Source organism: Fonsecaea nubica (assembly GCF_001646965.1).
Source record: "Fonsecaea nubica strain CBS 269.64 chromosome Unknown Scaff18, whole genome shotgun sequence".
Taxonomy (NCBI): Eukaryota; Fungi; Ascomycota; class Eurotiomycetes; order Chaetothyriales; family Herpotrichiellaceae; genus Fonsecaea; species Fonsecaea nubica.
In genome coordinates this window covers 142,589-162,042 of record NW_019173691.1, presented here as the reverse complement: position 1 = coordinate 162,042, position 19,454 = coordinate 142,589, and the positions used below count along the sequence as shown (strand labels likewise).

The 19,454-nt window shown below is 52.6% G+C and overlaps 9 protein-coding genes across 9 annotated transcripts; 6 read left to right on the top strand and 3 right to left on the bottom strand.

Moving 5' to 3' along the window:
• Positions 1-2,047: 2,047 nt before the first annotated feature.
• AYO20_03726 (hypothetical protein) lies at positions 2,048-3,896 on the top strand (the record flags this gene model as incomplete). Its single annotated transcript, XM_022642026.1, has 2 exons — positions 2,048-2,421; positions 2,471-3,896. 2 exons carry the CDS (start codon positions 2,048-2,050, stop codon positions 3,894-3,896), a joined length of 1,800 nt encoding a protein of 599 aa, XP_022501969.1.
• Positions 3,897-4,942: 1,046 nt separating this feature from the next.
• Positions 4,943-5,467, bottom strand: AYO20_03725 (hypothetical protein; the record flags this gene model as incomplete). Its single annotated transcript, XM_022642025.1, has 1 exon — positions 4,943-5,467. The coding sequence occupies one exon, from the start codon at positions 5,465-5,467 to the stop codon at positions 4,943-4,945; it is 525 nt and encodes a 174-aa protein (XP_022501968.1).
• A 1,608-nt stretch (positions 5,468-7,075) lies between these two features.
• AYO20_03724 (hypothetical protein) lies at positions 7,076-9,499 on the top strand (the record flags this gene model as incomplete). The annotated part of the gene is made up of 1 exon (XM_022642024.1): positions 7,076-9,499. One exon carries the CDS (start codon positions 7,076-7,078, stop codon positions 9,497-9,499), a length of 2,424 nt encoding a protein of 807 aa, XP_022501967.1.
• A 346-nt stretch (positions 9,500-9,845) lies between these two features.
• Positions 9,846-10,799, top strand: AYO20_03723 (hypothetical protein; the record flags this gene model as incomplete). Its single annotated transcript, XM_022642023.1, has 1 exon — positions 9,846-10,799. The coding sequence occupies one exon, from the start codon at positions 9,846-9,848 to the stop codon at positions 10,797-10,799; it is 954 nt and encodes a 317-aa protein (XP_022501966.1).
• A 797-nt stretch (positions 10,800-11,596) lies between these two features.
• On the bottom strand, positions 11,597-12,056 carry AYO20_03722 (hypothetical protein; the record flags this gene model as incomplete). Its single annotated transcript, XM_022642022.1, has 2 exons — positions 11,597-11,644; positions 11,715-12,056. 2 exons carry the CDS (start codon positions 12,054-12,056, stop codon positions 11,597-11,599), a joined length of 390 nt encoding a protein of 129 aa, XP_022501965.1.
• Positions 12,057-13,442: 1,386 nt separating this feature from the next.
• On the top strand, positions 13,443-14,282 carry AYO20_03721 (hypothetical protein; the record flags this gene model as incomplete). The annotated part of the gene is made up of 2 exons (XM_022642021.1): positions 13,443-13,527; positions 13,726-14,282. 2 exons carry the CDS (start codon positions 13,443-13,445, stop codon positions 14,280-14,282), a joined length of 642 nt encoding a protein of 213 aa, XP_022501964.1.
• A 217-nt stretch (positions 14,283-14,499) lies between these two features.
• AYO20_03720 (hypothetical protein) lies at positions 14,500-15,517 on the bottom strand (the record flags this gene model as incomplete). Its single annotated transcript, XM_022642020.1, has 2 exons — positions 14,500-14,642; positions 14,704-15,517. 2 exons carry the CDS (start codon positions 15,515-15,517, stop codon positions 14,500-14,502), a joined length of 957 nt encoding a protein of 318 aa, XP_022501963.1.
• Positions 15,518-16,199: 682 nt separating this feature from the next.
• On the top strand, positions 16,200-16,817 carry AYO20_03719 (hypothetical protein; the record flags this gene model as incomplete). The annotated part of the gene is made up of 1 exon (XM_022642019.1): positions 16,200-16,817. One exon carries the CDS (start codon positions 16,200-16,202, stop codon positions 16,815-16,817), a length of 618 nt encoding a protein of 205 aa, XP_022501962.1.
• A 1,912-nt stretch (positions 16,818-18,729) lies between these two features.
• Positions 18,730-19,221, top strand: AYO20_03718 (hypothetical protein; the record flags this gene model as incomplete). The annotated part of the gene is made up of 1 exon (XM_022642018.1): positions 18,730-19,221. One exon carries the CDS (start codon positions 18,730-18,732, stop codon positions 19,219-19,221), a length of 492 nt encoding a protein of 163 aa, XP_022501961.1.
• Positions 19,222-19,454: the final 233 nt, after the last annotated feature.

The following is a 19,454-nucleotide window of genomic DNA, read 5'->3' as shown; positions in this document are numbered from 1 at the left end:
GAAACAAACTTTTCATAGCAATGGTTTCTACGACTTCGAAGGATGCGGGTTGTTTTGGTCTCAGGTTTTCGCCTAGTAAATATAGTGATAGGCTCGAAAGAGATGCGGTTTGGTGAGTCCTTCACCAGCCAATGCGGACAGACAGGAGCAGTCGAATTGTGCGGGAAAAGAAACTATCAGGAAGAAATCTGTCAGGTGCCCATGGGGTGTTGTTCCGAGCTCATACTCTCAAGCTTCTTCAAGTCTTTGCAGGCTGTTCGCGTTATGGTGGGTTTGGACCAAGATCGCCTGGATTCCCAGAAGACTTTTGTGATGACTGGACTGTTGGATGGCTTCATTCTTTCCACAACTTTCGCGAGACTAGAAGATAGCCCACGTCCAGAGTAGGTAGGGGCTGAACCTAAAAGTTGTGAAACTGGTTGGGGATACTTTCCCTCGTCGAGCGGCTCAACCAGATTTAATAGGATACGAAGCATTGCTGACGAGGCCCAGCCGGTCTAGCCTCAAGCTGTACGCAATTTCGCTGTTTAAAATCCGTTAAAGGCCACTCAATCGCCCAGCCGGTCCCGGTGAGTGGCGCGGGGCCCACGGATCATTGTGATATCACAGGCGTTAGGAGGACCCGATGTGGCTCCAGGTGTAGACGGCGCGTCGGCGCTGCGTCAAGCATGCATGCTAAACAGGAGCGCTTGCCGACATTCCTAGGTCGGGTTGACGTGTCACTTCGCATCATACCTCGTACACTCTTTGTGTTGCTTTATTCTTTCTTTCTCTCTCGATTCAAGGGAGCTGCCGATTGTACCTTCTGTTCCCAAAGGTCGGTTGCCTTGAGAAGAATACACTTTCTCGTCAATTGCTCACTGATTGCTTGATTCCTACCCACTCATATCATGCTAGGAGATCTTCCTAGAACCACTAGCGCGGTCTCGGGATATGCAGCGATAATGTGAGTCCACTGTCGCATTCTGAAGAAAATTTGACTGAATGGCGCCCGAGCCTCAGACGATGAAGAGTCAAGTGTACGGAGTACCCTGAGGCTCCACAGAATAAGAGGCACATTCCGAAAGCGGTTACATCGCACCAAAGATTGGATCAACATTCTTTATAGAATTACCGAACATCCGATCCCAGCTTCGAAGCCCTATGTGCGGATCGCCAAAGCAATGGCGCCATATGATTACATCTGGAGGTCCAGTGATCCGCCGCAGAGAAATATCGGCACGTGACACCAGATACTACGGTGGGCTGTATGACCACATGTCACTCATACCCTCAGTGCTTCTCTTGTGCGCATCCCATCTGCTTTCCTGGTCTTTGCCCGGACCACCAGCCTTTTCTTTGGTCGTCTTCAAGACTGGCTAGAGAGACATGCTGTGGTATGCGACTCTCTCTACGTCACGCATTGTTGCGGTGTGGTTTTGCTGATGAATTCGGGCGAGGACTTTCTTCACTTCACACAGACCTCCATTTCACCTACAAACAGTAATTGGTTTGATTTTCATCGCTGACACCCTCTCTGAAGACTACTTGTCCCTTGCCCTTCGAACATCATTGGATTTTTTTCAATGCCAATCCATAAAGCGTGGCCTGCGCCTCAACGTGGCCGTGTTATATCGCCCGAACCCTCCTTGACGTCGATGCCTTGCCATGAATGCTGGTTCATGCACGCAAGATACCTGCCAGGCTCATTCGTGCGCTCTGCACCCACAAGGCCACACTTGGGCCCGGTGTGTGTGGGCTATGTTTGCAGTGGTGTTGTCTCTACGAGGCGTTCGACCTGCAGTGCCTGAACATCCTGGATTGGTTGGGAACAGCAGGGATGACACCACCTCAATGCTACAGCCTCATTATCGAGACTCCGGCCATACCGCCTCTAGATGCCACCATCGGTCAACTGATGTAGGCCATGAAATCTACAGCCTCACTACGCTGTGTTTTAAAGCGAGAGGCGCCCGTGGACAGTTGACCTGGATTGACTTTGGTCCACCTCTAAATTACATCGACTCTTTGAGCATTCACCAGCCTTGAAAGCTTCCCATCTGCTAAGATGGAGGCTTTAGGTCTTGCATTTACAGTTGCTCCTTTACTGGGAGGTGGTCCCAAGATGATCCGGTTCTGCCGCGAATGGAACCGCGTTCCCACTGACCTCGATCGAGCTGCAGCGCGTGTCCAAAACCTGCAAACTATGTGTGACGCGCTGTCACTCCTCCACAGCAACCTCCCAGAAGAGCAAAGACAACTAGTTCCAGACCTCCCTAAGGCGATCGCCCTGGCGTTAGAATCGCTGCCCAAGACACCCACGAAGCGCTCCAAGATAAGCTACTTGCGTTGGCTGACAGGAGACAGAGATGTGCACGAAAGAGTGGCGGCTGAAACGCAGCAAGTTATGTTGCTGGCTGGGCTAACTTTGGGTCTACAAAGGTAAGAGACTTTTGGGGTTAATACGGGAGGAGCTTATAGCGCTATACAGGCTTGCTCAACGGGCAGCGGACGACCGAGACCACGATCACTCATCCCTTAACGAAGCAGCCCAAGTGCCGCAAGGAATGGAAATGACCACCCGCGACGCAGAGCAATGGGTTACTACAAAGGAGACGGGCACTTTTACTGCTTTTGCTGCACGATGTTGGGTGTCTTTTGGAGGCTGGGTCTTCCGAGAGATAAGTCGTGTTTTCGAGCCAAACAACAATCTGTCGCGGAATTTCGATTCAATGTCGACTCTTCAGGAAACACCCGCACACTATGCTAGTATACATAATTTGCCTCGGATACTTCTGTATGCGGCAATCGTCATACGTCGTCTCGTCTGGCGACACTGGCTGAAGGCTTCACCTGGCCAAGATCGCCTTCTGGAATTTCACAGAGTCTCACCAGAGCAAGAGTTTTTGCTAGCTTCTAAGGCGGGCGATGTTGTTCGAATGCAGCAACTCCTTGTTCTAGAACAGGTCTCTCCATTTTACGCCACCACGACGGATGGGGTCACAGCTCTGACTCTCGCAATCGAACATGGTCACCACGAGGCTGTTAAACTGCTGCTTGCTCAGGGGGCCCTCGTGAACAGAGCTTTCGGCTTAAAGGAGACATCTCCGCTATGCTGGGCACTCCAGCATCGACGATTGGAGATATGCAGGACGCTGTTGTCTTACGGGGCTTCTCTCGATCATTTCACGGCTCTTGATTGGACCCCTCTATACTATCTGTGGCCGTGGGACATGGAAGATGGATTCCGGCACCCTCCAGCCGCCGAGTTCATCAGAATGTTACACGCCACCGGTGAAAAATTTCACACATTACACGAAGACCATTTGGACAACGTTGGATGGAGCGTGATGCACCGTGCCGCAATCTTCGCCGACCCAGCCGACTTGCAACTGCTGCTGGACTACGGCGTGAATGCTTTCACACCCCATGCTTACCTTGACTGGATGCCACTGCATTTCGTGGTGGAGTACGGAATCAGTGACAATTTCCCCGTCCTGTTCCACGCATACGAAAGGGAATTCGGCTCGCGTGCTGCCCTTGAACTCCGAGATTCCAGGGGCTGGACGCCTTTGCATATGGCCGCAGCCAATGGTCATTTTGAGCTTGTCCGGGTCCTGTTGGAAAGGGGCGCTAACCGAAAAGCCCTCACTGGACCGGTCTACGACAGTGACATGCCAGAGAGCATTCGAGGCAAGAGATGTTCTCCTCATGAGCTGGCGTGGGCGTCTGGTGAGTCAAGTGGTCATTGTTTTGACACTATCGCCGCCGCCATCCCCGAAGATCAGTGGTTTGACGCCCCTGAATATCCCGAGGACAGCCTTCTCCGGAAGGCTTTCAAATTCCCCAGGCAAGTGGTATCGAAGGAGAAGATGAAGAACCTGGCTGCCTTCTTTCGGCGCTGTCGCCAGTCTTAACGACTGTTTTACGAGGGTCAAAGGGGATTTGCGGTTGTTGGACACTTTCTCGGAGGTGTTGGATAAGAGAGGTGCAGACGCACGCGCGAGCAACCTCCTCGTGTGTTTGGGAAACGATTCATTTCATGGCACAAAGTTACTTATGATTCTATGACTGTCTTACCTTTGCTAGCAGAATGATTGACGCTTCGATACGATTCTTGAGTTCCCCAAACGAATAACCGTCACAAGCAAGGTCGCGTTAAAGTACGCGGGCCAGACCGTATCTTTCCTAGTCATCTTGAGGCAGATAGACTCCCTCAACCCCTAGCCACCCGTGACCAAATCCCGCAAATACTTCGCTCCTCGCCGTCGCTAGATCTCCGCTTCTATCACCGGCTACTAGGTGCGCTAGCCTCGTGTAAGCCTAGGACGTGCAGTAAGTCGCCATGTCGTGTGCAGTATGTCGCTTTACAGGTCGAGTCGCATGGTATCCTGTCGTTCCCTTGACCTCGTCTGAGATCAATGGTAGAACCATCGAGGCAGTGCCAGAGAGTCGTAACCGTAGGCGGTTGGGTACGTTGTCGAGACTCTCTAGGTCAAAATCGACAAGTGCGTAAATGAGATGTCGAGATATGGGGTGTCCTGGGCTACCGAACCTAGGAGTTGGTATATCAAGGCTGTGACAGTGCTTTCAACACAGGAGAGGCCTGACGTCAGAGTAAAGGGTTGCCCTACATCTCCTCGGCCTGTACTCGACTGTGACGCCGTTGAAACCCGGTGAGATGGCCAGCCAGGTATAAAGTCAAAGATACAATATGGGATACGAGTATTCCAGCCCAGCCAGGCATGAAGTGTCGTTGTAATAAAGATGTATGGTAGCCTTGTCTGTCTTGGGAGCCTCATGTTGCAAATGCTTGTCCGCCCACTAGTGAAAGTCTTTGAAACGCCGTTCCTCTGTGTGTATCATGACCTCCAGCAGCTTGCGCCCTCGCCATGCAGATAAAAAGTAAATAGTAACTCCATATTTCCATGCTCGTCATGCATTTCTCGCATATCTTCCCGCCTCACCGCAATCCAGATGCTTGTGGCTTGCCCTGTAACATGACGTCTCCAAACTCCTTGAGACTGAAATCCCGATCGACAATGTTGTCCCATGCACGCTGCCTCTCTTCCTGTGCCTTCTTGTTGCGCCATGTCCAACCAGGTTTGCCCCGGCCTTCTCGGTCATCCGCTGCGGAGGCTGTCGCCGGCCCTTGGCCTTCTCCTTCTGCTTCAGCTTTTGTCTGCATCGCTGCGACCCTCGCCGAGCTGCGATTAGCCGTGCCGTTTGACATTGCTTGTGATATGGGTTGCTGGAGGGTTTCAGTTTGGCTCTGCCTCTGCGACCGTGGCGGGGACAGTTCACCCGGTGCGGCTGCGTTGAGGTGGTCGTTTGCAGGAGTGTGAGGGCGTTCGCTCAGAGAGTGTGCCGGGTCTTGGTCGTTATCGTTGTTTGTGTCTTCTGGGAAGAGGCTGTCGTCTTCGAACCCTTCGTCGGCGTCGATGGTATCCTGGAGGGCAGATGGTGTGGAGGAAGTGGATGTGGTCATTGTTTCATCCAGATCCATCACTTAGGCACAGTCCACAGCTTCACTGGGCACGAGTGATGCTGATGAAACCTTTTTCACCGTCGACTTGACTTGGCGTTGTATCTGCAGCTCCGGTTTCGTGACTGTGACTTGGAATGACGATCCTTTCTCGTTAGTGAAGTTCGTGTATGCGGAGAAGATCCCCAAGTGCTAGCGGGGATGGGGCCTTCGGGACACCTACCGTGTTTGGAGGAGGGCCTGATTTTGAAACTACCCCTATTGTCTGCCTGTCTGGCTGCAGCCACACGCCCACAACATTGATACGCCGAATATACTTAGTTGTTGGGCTATAGAAGTGGAACCCTAGTCATTAATTATTCCCCTGTGATTTTCCAAGTTGAGAATTAGCGCGGCAATCTAGCGAAGCCAACAGGTCTGGATGTCGTCGGAATAGATTTGGTCTTTGCCAAATTGCCATACCTCAAGGGTCCTTCAACCGCGAACAGCCTCTTTTGGCATTTCTGAGTGTAGGCTCAATGAATGGCTGGGCTATGGTTGAAATGTGCTGGGAGTGCTGGGAGTGAGCGCTGATCCAAATCAGAAAAGAATAAGCAGCCATCATGGGAAACTGCGTCCTAAGATTGGATAGATATGTATATGAATGCGACAAATATTATCAGTGAGTCAAATATAGTTGCTGTCTCATAATCGCTACAGTGTTCTTACGTGCATCAAGTTCTGCCATCGATTATATGTCTGTCCTTTGCGACAAACAGTCTCAAGATGTGATCACTATGCAGGTGAATTCCTTCACCTAGAACTTTCGATACCCTGAGTAAGGTGCCAGATGTAACAGGTGCGCCCCAGGAAGCCGTTGATACTAGGCTTCAGCCCCCTGATAAGTCGTTTTTCTGGAAGACGCACACGGCTGTAGAGACGGGAAAGACGGTCATATGGGCGGATATGTTCTTCTTCTGTGACTCCATGGAGGAATATGATGAAACCTACAGGGTGCTGGTGGCCGAAGACTACCTGACTCGTGTAGGTATATATCTACGAGTAATGACAGTCATTACATCGCCTTGGCGACCCTGACAGTCACGCCAGCGCGCTTTTGGATGAAGCGAGTCATGTGATGTGGAGAATTTAATGGACTTTTTGTCTGCTTTTGGAAGGCACCAAACGTAAGGGATTCCCTAAACGGGACGACACAGGGCGGAATCAGAATTTTCAAATGAAACAAAAGACCCAAAAATGCGTTTGTTATTACCACATCAAAACTCCATCGATGCTACTGACGCTCAAATTTCCTTCGCTGACCACGTCAACCCCAAGCTTCTTTCAGTAATGTTCCAAACTGTGTTCGATCTGGAGACTCCGTCGCATCAACCATGGATGTCAAGCTCCACAGACGGATCTTCAAGACTCTATTTAAAATCTGGGCAACAGCCACTGTCCTATCGCTTAGACGAGTCACCTCACCAAGTAAAGTACCTTCTGCCAGATTCGGTACTACCCGGGCGACCCTCAGCCCTGTGGCAAGAGTTCTGAATATTATATACCGCACAAACGGTACCCTTGATGCTCTGTCTGCGTTCTCTCCCATGTTAACATCGCACCAACCGATCTATGGCAAGTGGGGATAGCAACTTGGATAAAGGACAGCATGTCAATCCTGACCTAAGTCGGCTGGAAGCAGGACTAAACGACAGTTACAACACTTCTAACTCATGGGCAAACAGCAATCACAGTCTGAGCAGCACGAATGCGGGAGATCTTGGAGGCGAAGGTGGCAGCCATCCAACCTCAGGACCTCCCTCAGATAACAATGCCGCGGACGATGCGTATCAAGAGCAGCGACCAAAGCCTGCTTGGTCGAAGGTCATTAATTGGGTAAAGCAGAAGGAGAAAGTTCGACCTTTTCGATTGTCCAACCTCAGGCCTTCGACATCTTTCTACAACAAATTCGAGGAGGGTTCGGTGGCCAGTCAGGAGAAGCCGTCCGGTGCCGATCATGTGCCTGAACACCCACACGAAGGCAGTGAGGATGCAGAAGCTCCATCGCACGTCTATACCCAGGCTGCGACGGAAACAGTACATACCTTCTTGCGTCAGGATTCAACATATCAGGGGGCGACAAAGTACGTTCATTTCCTTTCCTCGCACCATCTCGAAGCTAATTGCTACAGCCTCGATCATGAAGAACGACAGGTTGACCAACACGTATATGACGTGGATTACGTACCTACACCTGAGCAATACAAGCCTGGTCTCTTTGGGGCCCTCCTTGCTTATAAACTCAACCACATGCAGCAAGGCTGGCCTAACAACCAAAAGCAACCACACAGCCGCCCAGGAGGACAGACGCAGCATGATCCGAAAGGTCACCATCACTCTCAGTCACTCACAACGTCACTTCCCAGTTCTGGCACAGCGACACCCTCCAAAAGGGTCAAATGGTACGAGAAGCCTGAACAGAGCAACCCAACTGCCACGGCCTTGATGCAAGCAGCTCTCACATCCACAGGGCCGAGCGTGGCAGGAATGGGCGCCCTCCCTCGCCCTCGGACGATGCGCCCTAAATCCGCCGATATGATCTCCACGGCCGTCGACATCATCACACACGGAAAACACCATCATAACCGGCGTAGCGGCGCGTACAGCACAAGCACGCTTGACAATCACGTGGGCCTCATCACTGAGGTCGCCGATATCATCGCCCGGAGGGACTATTTGATCAAGCTGTGCGGCGCCTTTATGGAATACGGCGCCCCCACTCATCGCATGGAAGAATACCTCAGTGCCTCGGCTCGTGCGTTGCTCATCGACGCCGACTTTCTGCACATCCCAGGTGCCATGTTCTGCACTTTTGCCGACCGAACCATCCACGCCAACAATGTCGACATTGTCCGAAAACGCTCCGGGCTTGATTTTGCACGCCTGAGGGATGTGTTCAACGTTTACAAGTGTGTCATTCATGACAAACTCACCGCGGAGGAAGGCATTCGAGAGATCGACAATATTCGCAGACGACCCGATACCTACTCGGAACTATTTCGCATCTTGATGTTCGGTGTGGCGTCAGTTGTGGTCGGGCCCTTTTCCTTCCAGAGTCGCCCTATTGATTTTGGACCTATTTTCCTTCTCGGTTGCGCAATTGGGTTCATGCAGGTCAAGATCGTCCCGCGGTCCGAACACTTCAGCAATGTGTTCGAGGTCTTTGCGTGCGTGTTTGCCGCGTTCATTGCCCGGGCGCTGGGGTCGATCCAATACTCTAATGGGCAGTACATCTTCTGCTTCTCGGGCATAGCGCAGAGTAGCATCGCCATGATCCTCCCAGGATTCATGATGCTGAATTCCGCCCTCGAACTGCAGAGTCGAAATCTGATTTCTGGTTCGGTACGTATGGTTTACGTGATTGTTTATGTTCTCTTTCTCGCATTCGGCCTACTCATTGGCACCACCGTCTTCGGGCTGATCAAGCGTGACGCCGTCTCCTCCACTACCTGCGACATCCCGCCCTGGTTCGCCGCAGATATGAATTGGAAGTTGATACATACGCGCTTTATCTGGGCTCCACTGTTCGCTTGTTGCGTGGGACTCATCTACCAAGCCTTGTGGCGGCAGTTGCCTGTCATGGCTTTGATTGCCGTCTGTGGCCATCAAGCCAACTTCTGGATCTCCACCCAGCTTTCCAGCAACCCGCAAGTCGCAAACGCCATCGGCGCCTTCGCCATCGGCTGCATCTCCAACTTGTACTCGCGGCTTTTCCATGGCCAAGCAGCAACCGCCATGCTCCCGGCCATCTACTGTCAAGTTCCCGGTGGTCTAGCCTCCTCGGGATCACTGGTCGCGGGCGTCGTCTCTGCCAATGAGATTTCTGGCAACAGCACCGCGAGTGCTCAGAATTCGAGTAATGGATCCGACGGGACAATCTTCACCGTTGGGTACAGCATGGTTCAGGTTGCCATTGGTATCAGCGTGGGGTTGTACCTGAGCGCGTTGGTCGTGTATCCCTACGGCAAGAGAAAAAGTGCATTGGGAAGCTTTTGATGAAAGTCAAGACAGGGCGGTTTTTAAAATTGCGACTGATGTTTAATTACATCTAGAAATGATGTTCATGATAATGATAAAGTGTACTTGTACTGGAATTCGTGAATATGTCACAGAGAACATTATGCAGGGTTAAGAGCGTTGGCAATAGTGAAGGATGGAGGCGTTAATTCGGGCAAGTAACGCATAAAACCAGCCAAGCATTTACGACTTGCTCCGTCCTAGGAAATTATTTAAGGTTAATAAGTTTATTTCCATGTTCACTTCGCCGTCTCCGTGCCTTCACCCCCACTTGTCACTCACCCACTCACCCACTCACGACAATAACCTGTGCAAGGTCACCACAATGGACGATCCTCACAAATCTGTCGCCAAGGAACCGGCTGAGCGCCTCCGTCAGGGTGTCCTGAGCTTTTCCTCGGGCGGAAAGCTTCAGACACGTCCGCCGTCGACCCCAAAGACCCGAGACAGAGACGAACTCGTCAGAGTGGCCAGAGAGACAGTCTCGGTCCTGCCTGGTCTCCTCCACACCCGGCCGGATGCAAAACCAGATGGATACCTCTATGACAAAGACGCCACGACACCGCTTGATCAGAGCTTCTGTCCAAAGCTGCCAAAGACAAAAATCCGAGTCATCAGCAGCGACACGATCGACGCGGCCCTCCAACTCAGCAGCGGCGGTCCGTCTCAAAAGCCCGTCTGCGTCCTGAACATGGCAAATGCGATCCACGCAGGCGGTGGGTTCAAGCACGGTTCCCTGGCCCAAGAAGAAGCCCTTTGCTTCCGCACCTCTCTAATCTTCACTCTCAAACTGCGCCTCTACCCGATTCCCGACAAAGCCGCCATCTATTCCCCGACCGTCCTGGTGATCAGAGACAGCCTTGCCAACGGCCACCAGCTTCTCGACAGCCGGGACCCTGAGAAGTTGCCTGTCATCAGCGTCGTCAGCGCGGCGGCCGTCTTTCGACCTACTCTCGGGTACAACGCGGCTCAGCCTAACCAGGATGCAAACGAGTTCTACGCCCGGCGCGAAGACCGCGAAATGATGAGAGATAAAATGCGTGTCATCCTCCGGACCGCCATCAAGAACAGACACCGTAAGATCGTACTCGGCGCTTTCGGCTGTGGTGCGTTCCACAATCCACCCAAAGAGGTCGCTCGGCTCTGGTCAGAGGTGCTTCAGGAAGCAGAGTTCGCGGGCGGCTGGTGGGAGGACGTGGTCTTTGCGGTGCTTGCTCTGGGCTCATCCGACAAGAACTTCCAGTGGTTCTCGGAGGAGTTGGACGGGGTTTTGGTCTGAGACTACTCGATACCTGCAAAATGCGAGACGAGGGCGGGTGCCACTCCAAGTGGGTGATTCAGTGAGAACCCAAACCAAAATGACGGATGCGAAAAGCAGCCCCAGGTGAAAATGTAACAACACAAGGCAAGAAAAGAAAATGCTCTATTCAAAGCCTCTTCAAAGGCATACGTCCGCCGACAAGAGCTCCAAAATACATACGTTTTACCAAACCATCATGGCATCAAGGTCAAGGCTTACAGGAGACTGACGAGTGTTGATTGCTGACATGTTAACTCTCATCGCATGGCATGACATGTTTGGCAAATGGGTAATGAGAGGACGACATGCACACTGAATCGAGCAGTTTTGAGTGAAATGCGGCAGGATCAATAGACCCGAGAAGGTTTGACTCGAGCTTTGTACTTTTCATGCACCACCCCCCCTTCCCCACATCCCGGATCTGGATCCGCCAGCCGTTTCCGCATGGAGTTTAACGGGCCCTAGGAAGAGCTAGTGATTGGCGATGGTGTTCTGACCAGACCAGCCCGTTATCCCAAACCATCTTCCACCAATGCAAAGTACAGTTGATGGTGCCCTTGCCATGAAGAGGAAGTCTCTTCCCTTTCGGGGTGGCATCTCGACTGTGTGTTCCACCTGTGACTCTCCAATGGGGTCTTCTCTCACGACCGGCAAGGCAAGGAAGGGGAGCAGCGACAATGATCCCGGCCCGGCGTGTCAAGGTTGGCCAAGTCAGAGGTGCAGTCTCTTCTATACCTGTGAATGCATTCATGCAATGACAACTCTGCAAGACCGGGTCAAGAGCCCGAGCGAAGGACGATGTTCTCCTCGAAGCGGGCGCTGGTCTGTTCAATGCAGTTTCAAGTTAGCACCACCCGCGCCCACTCTACTGTGGACAAACAGCCTTGCACTCACGGTAGTGTACATCATTCCACTCTCTAGCAACGACAGGTGGGCTTGGTGGTGGTGGTGGACCCACTCAGTGCTGGCATATTGAAGTCGTGTTGACGGTGTGTGTGCTCCGCTGGTGTATGCGTATGGCACGTGGGTGAAGAAGAGAGACGGAGGACGTTGAAGTTGTTGCTCAGCCAGAGGACTGCTGCTCCGGTTGCGGTTGCGATGGCGGTACTGTGCTGCTTGTCCGCCGGTCGAGGACAGTCGCTTGTTGCGCAGGAATCGCCAGAGGAAGGGTAAGGTTGGGACACACATGACCAATAACGCGACGATGGCGACGATGGTTTCGGCCGTGATGCCCATGTTAGTGGATCCGGTCGACGGGTTCTCTCGATGGTATAGTTCTTGACTTGGACGAGAACCCGACTTGAGCCTCGAGAGAGTAGGGAACTGGTTCAGAGAAGAGAGGAAATGTTGGGGAGGTATCACTATTATCATCAGAATTGTGATGCTGACGGGACCAACCGTTCGAGTGTTCCACCGCAATACGTTAGTGCATGACGCCAATGGACCTTAAATCGGTTTTGACTGGGTAAAAGCGACTGCCATAATGATTCCACGATTGGGCATGGCGAACCTCTCATATTCTCTTTGTATTGGACTAACTCAGCCGAGGCACACCCTGTCGGCTTACTCTTTAGGTAGTCGATTGTCCTACTTCTCTGCCTACATTGAGCGAGGGCTGTGTCACCAACGTCGTTAGCCGCTACAACCATGTGTCCGACTTGGCTCGCCCTTCATCCTTCGATTTTCATGATTGGTGGAGACGGCGCGTCTCCACCAAAGAAGGCTGGCGCCCTGTTTTAGCTGGGTCCATAACTGTAAGGCTGGCGCCCTGTGTTAGCTGGGTCAACTGCAGGAGCATCCCCCTACTCAAGCCCTTCTTAAGTTCTTAGCTTCGTATTGGAGTGTATCTCCGACAAAGTCCAGATGACGAAGAGCTCGTGCTAGAGAGAACGAACAGCCGAAAGCGACCAGGTCATCAACTAGCCCGACACATATCACTCTCGCTCCGTAGTTGAGGTCGGCCAAAGATGAGTGGTAGTAGTGACATGTGAACGCCGAATGTGCCTATTTGTAAGAAGAAACCTGTAGCACCAGTTTCCTTGGACTTTTGAAGATGCAAGTGCTCTTCAAATTGTAGACCACGGAAGAACGGGATTTCAGCCTTACCCGGTCTCACGTCGAAACTCAAGAAAACAGGTGGAATGTCGATATTTGGCTTCATGCTTGACATGGGGCTAGTGATAGCAGCCGCGCGAAAACTGGTGGTTCGCAGAACTGGTGGTTCGCAGAACTGGTGGTTCGCAGAATGGTGGTTCGCAAGAAAGACCAGGCAACCTGCATAGGGTGAAAACAAAGCAGGCTGTGATGTTAGGCAGATGAGGTGTATCAAGAACCCACAAGAGGAGGCTTGGAGGTTAGCGGCCATGGCTGCCGGAACCGGAGCCAAGTTTCTCCGCCAGATGCTTTCATCCTAAGGCTTCCTCCATCTGGACAACTTGGTGTTAATGAGATCATATGACACGGACCCCCTCGACCACCATGGTGAACCACCTCTGACTTTTCCTTCGCATTTTCCTTCGCATTTTCAAGCCTGTGGAGTTGCTGTCGGGGTAGCCTGAACAGGAGACCAAGACAGAGTCGGGTCTTCAGCCTCCTTTATTGGCAGCGTGCTACACGAGCATAATGAGCACGGCGCGGCTTCGGAAAACATTCAAGTATCCCTCCGAAGATGATGCAGACATGTCTCACGAAGAGATGGACGAAGAAGGTACGTGTATCTTTGTACGGAGAAGGTCATGAGATATCAATGCGGTGCTCTCTACTGGGGATTCGGAGCGCGGGAGTCAAATCATCCCACGCTCTGGTGGTTCACGTCATGATCCTGCAGTAAAAATAGGGGGGAGATACCAGAAAGTCTTGCAACGAATAACAAGCCTGACGTGTCGTTGTATAAACTCGAAAACAGAACAAGAACACCTCCTCCAGAACCTGCAGGCCTCCGAGACCTCGACCAATGCCATCTACACCGTCATGTTCACGGCCCTGCCGCTCGTCGTCACCCTCCCGTTCATGATGTACCTCACCATGTCGACCTCGCGAGCCATGGCGTTTCTGTGCCTGTTGAGCATCACCTCGCTCGCCTCCAGCGCCTACATCATGTACATGGTCCCGACGTCGACGCCGCTGGGATCCCTCTCGGCCTCGTCACGCTCATCCCCGACCGCCACGCGACAGAGACACGTGCACGGCACCGGGATCCCCCAGACGGGCTTCCTCCTCTCGGCCGCCGACAGCCCCATCAACCAGTACCTGCCCTACCTCAACGCCTTCATCGACGTGCTCCTGTTCATCGCGTCCATGGGCTACCGCTCCCGGAGTGACGTGCCGGAAGGTCTGTGGCTGTTTTTGTTGCTCCCCGGCCTCATCTTTGGAATGGTCTTTCTCACGAGGAAGAGTATGTCCGAGGTTAATGCGGGATTGGCCGAGTTGGAGGGCCTGAGGTACGACTATAGGGGTGCCTGATCACCGTCTGGTAGATGGTTGGGCTCCAAGCGACCTTGCTACGAATGATGTCCGGGATTAGTTTTGCTCAAGGACGGAGTACGTTGTTTTCATAGTTGCATGGGAACGAGCACCTAATGAAACAGGCTGGATGCTTCATAACCAAAGGTTGATATATCGACAGGCCCGGTCGCCTCGCTGTAATGATACAAATGGTCCAAAGCCCTTTATAGCTCTATCATGCAGGAATTTTCGCAGGCTCTGCTTCCGCCACTGGCGCCTCAACCTTGGATGGTTTCGGTAGTTGAGGAACTTCCGGCCAAGGTTTCTTTAACGCGTCTTGAATCATGACCAAACACCCTTTAGGACCGCTCACAGCTCCTGCCCAGCGTTTATTAGCATTGACGAGTCATCCCAGAGCGGCATTAGAACAAGGACTTACCATGCACAACGACAATCCCATTCTCCGCATCCGCCTGCAGAACCTTCAAGTTCTGCACTGTATTCCTCTGGCCACCCATATTTCCGGCCATCTTCTTGCCGGGATATACACGACTACCACCTCCTTGACTGGGACCCACGGAACCATGCGATCTGTGGCTGAGAGAGTGACCGTGACTTCGTGGCTGACCTTTGAAACCCCATCTCTTCATCGGACCTGCGAAACCCTTTCCTTTGCAATTTGACCGAGTGTCCACAAACTGCCCGGCTAGAAACCAATCGGCGCGGATCTCTTGGCCTACTGGTAGCAAGCCCTCTGGGCCTCGGACTCGGAATTCGCGCTGAAATCTTTTGGGACTCACGCCCTGCACGGAGTAATGGCCGAGCATGGGCTTTACCACATTCTTGGGGTTGATGGTGCCGCTGCCAACACACACCGCGTAGTAACCGTGTCTCCTCCGCGTCTTGTGGCTGACGACCTGATTTCTGTCCAGCTGTAACACCGTGCAGGGTATTCTCTTTCCAGATTCAACATCGTATACTGCGGTCATGCCCTTCTTGATTGCCAGAGCTCCTGACCGTAGAGGAAGGGTATCTGATTTCAACTTTCGCTCAAAGGCCGCGGCAGGCGTGGAGAGAAGTGGTTGAATGCCTGGGACGACATTGTAGGGGTTGTGTTTCGGCTGTCGGTCTAGTGAGCGAATGCCCATACATCTTCTCTGAGAGCCGCTCAAGGATTTTCGTAGGAGTGATCGAGGGAGGAGGAAAGGAGGCGGGAGTGGGACGGCCACAAGTCTGGGGATGGTTGGTGGCATGTTGGAGGATAGGACGCGCACAACGTCGGTACCGGAGGAAGATGGTGTTGTTCTGAAGCCAAATGATTGACGGTGACGGTTCAATTGTGCATTCAACTTTCAACTTTCAAGCTCGATTTCAAGTGCGGATCGAGCACACGAATATTATTGGTTGGAAGTTTAACCAATAGGCGGTGTAGCTATAGACCCACCCCCTGCTCTCCTTTTCGCTTGGTGGAACATCGTGAACGTCCTTAACAACCTCAAGGCACATCCAAGGTATGGTCGAATCCAGCAGTGTCAGTCATTGCAAAGGTGCCCAGTCACCTATGAGCAGACTTTTGCGTCGGAGCCCTTATTGCACCCGACTGGCCATTGCGAACCTCGTGTTCATGGCCCTGCATCATCCAACAGTTTCCCTTTGTTGTTTGCGGGGTTAGAGCCCAGAACTCCTCGTTTCATGGCTGGGACCTTTTACCGTCACAAGACGAATCTGTCCATGCCCAGTGCCCATCCATGCTCGGGCATGCGCACACATTGAGCTCGTTACCCCTCCCTCCTTCACAAGGATCAATAGGTAGGACAAAGAGTTGAAGAAGAGGGGCAAATGGTTTGGTTCTTCGTTTCTCACCCTCTCCATTACAATCGTGGCTTCAAAGGAATTGGATCCAGAAACCCTTAGTGAAAAGCTCTGAGACTCAAAATGCAGCGACGCCCTTCCCTCGTCCCCGACCTGTTCCACATCAAACGGATCACTACGAGAGCTGGATCACCCCCAACAACCCATACTGAAATCTGCGGGACTTGCACAGACCTTGATTCAGCCCAAAAGGTTGCACTCCGCCGCCTTGAGGATGAGGGCTTATCTCACGACTCGATGAACATCTATGTGACGAATGACATTACCCAACCTTCATCAACTTGGCAATATGCGAACAACGTCGTTGTCCATGCCGAGACGGACGGTGAAATTCATGAGGTCGGGATCGAAAGCACGCCGAACTCTCTGGGCGTTCGCTCCAAGCCAGGTGATGGGAGAGTAGAGGATGATCTCTTCTATGTTCTCCGCACAACCCAGTCACCCACCACCGGATTCACATATACTGAGATCAAAGGGATACATTTGTCTCGACAGGCGGCTGTAACTGCCGCCCGATACGACCTGGTTAGTGGTGAGCACAAACAGGATTGGTACAAGGACTACAAAGAGGAAGTCGGAGTAGGTGACAGGGCAGAAGACATCGAAGGGCACCAGGTTATCGTGACTGCGGCTGGAGACGATGGCGAGAAGTACATTGTCAGCGTGGTCCATGAGAGCTGAAACAGGAATGAGCATTCAAATGCCCGCGCCCTGAAGGGTCTTGTAAGTTCGACAATAGCGCGGGAAACTGGGTTTTATTCAATGAATGTTCCCGCGCGCAGTTAAAGGCAGTTCCTATTCATGTGGAGGTAATGTATTAACTTGTGTCAATCTGTCTCTGGCCTTGTTCACCACCATGCCATTTATGACTGCCATTCATCCACGATATTCCAGCACTGTCTGTCAAACACGTCCATTGTTTGATGAAACAGAATGACACACTGATCCACTGCCTGTTTCGATCCTCAGTGAATAACCATCCTATTCAAGGTTTCCTGGTGGCTTCTCCCTCAGGCTATAAGTACCCCCTTCTTCCCCTCTCAGCCATATCCCGCGCTCGTTGGGCCTGCGCCACGACACACCACCAGCTGAGATTGCCTTCATGGCACAAGGCTCACCACCAACGATCACTCTTGACCATATTGCAACAGCCTCGTTATCGCTCAGAGACTCGGCTTTACCCTGGACCAGTCCCGGGTTTTCATGCATCCCAACGTTAACACCACGAAACCTTCTGCACTCACGAAACATCACTTCCAGAGACCGAGTTAAAGTCCCAGGCGCTGGGTCCACGGTCCCAAAAGGACACATTTCTGCAGAAAGACCTTGAACCCGACGCGGATACCTCTGACTTCTTGAGGCTCAGAACAGATACACTCGACACAACACCGCACCACGACTGCCTGGTTAAGGCTGGACGTTTGTGCCGCGAAATCACACATATACATGTTTCGGGCATCGAAGAAGAAGATGATAATGATGATGATGACGCAGCAGATGCATTCTGCGCCTCGGCGGAACGGTGGTATATATATATATCAAAATCTCTCCGGCTTGAAGTCGAGGGTGCGGAGTCGGCTGGAAAAGATCCAGCAATCCTTGGAGAGACTGATCTCATGAGGGGTCAGGTGAGATGTACCATGCAGCCATGGTTTGTTGGTTTGCAGACAGTGGTACCTTCACGGAACTTTTTGTTGCGCATCGCGATCTCGTCGCTGCTCGTTGCACTCCCTCTGGTCTCGCCAATCGATATGGTGTTATCCCTGAAGCCTTCAAACTAGCTATCCCACTTGGTGGACTCGGCCCAATCTCCGATGCCCTTGTCGCCCAAGTCCGTCACGATAAACCGCACGTCGTGAAAGAGAAGCGAAATGCTCCTTACAGGTACAAAGGAGTATCGCGATGCGTACATGGCCAATTGGCGACTGCGATGCTCCACGGTCATGAAGATAGAGCGGGAAAAGAGAACACAGGGCACAGGGCACGGAGAGTCTGACAAAGGAAACAAGTTCGGGCTGAAACTTGACAAATGTTCGGTAATGGTCTAAGCTCGGGGTCACTAGTACGACGTATACCAAGTAACTACCTAGGTAGTAATATGGTGCAGTATGAGCGGAATGTATATCCTCCGCCTCCGTCTCCGACTCCGTATTCGTATTGGACAGAGTTCCAAAGAATTAATTATGCACCTACCACGTTTGTACAAGATGACCTCCCATTCACTGACGTAGACAATGGTCCGCGGAAGAATTATCCAGAAAGCCAATTCGCAGCTCCCTCATCCTCCTCCTTCCATCATCAAACACTACTGAAGAAGTCGTCCACAGGGTTTCTCTCGCAATCGATCAAGGACGTCGACACCGATCTATTCTTTCCATCCAGACTAGGTCAGATCAGATCAGGCCCGACATTCGCAGGTGGCAGCCATCTGTGTGATACAACCCTTGCACCATTCCCTACGCACCGCCCGTACTGCTACATATTCGACTCGGCCGTTGAACCCACAAGTCCGAGCATCCAGCATCCCGCCAACCCCTTAGCTCAACACATCTGAACCCCCTCGACTTGATTGTCACCTAGCCAACGAACAATAATGGACTTCTCCCCCTCGACGTGGCGCGTGCTCGGCCTGTCCGTGGCGGCGACGTACATCGGCCTGGGCAGCTTCGCCATCACCCTTCCCGTGGTCGCGGGCAAGACGTTCGGGCTGTATCCGCACTCATCGTCGTCGTCGTCACTGAGCGGATCACCCTCGACCGCCCCGCCGGGCACCAACGCCAACCCGACCAAGAGCCGCACTTCGCCGGCCGAGCACGCCAACGCCGACGTGGCCAACCACGCCGCCGCGGTGGCCACGTCCATGGCCCTGCTGGGCGCGCGCGACCTGAGCATCGGCCTCGCGCTGGCTAAGCTCGGCGCCGACGCCAAGCTGCCCGAGATGGGCACCGTGATCCTCGCGGGCATGGTCCTCTGCGTCGTCGACGTCTACCAGATCTGGCGCCTCCGTGGGCCCGGATGGGGCGCCGCGTTCGCTGCCGGCGCGGGCATTTGGGCCGGCATTGGTGTCGGGTTGGTGCAGTTATAGTCGGTCCCTTGGCCAGGTATCTGTCTATCTGGGACTACTGGGCGGCTGGAGAGCTAGGGAGACCACAAAGATCTATCGTGACTCAGTATCACATGGAAACGAGAGAGCCAAAAAGAGGAGATGTGGCGACAGGTGGTCAGTTCACCCCAATTCCTTTCAAACCTAGTAGTCTCTAGTTATTGTACGTCTATAGTGGTTCGAGCAGCCAAAAAGTAAACATCTCTACTCCCTCC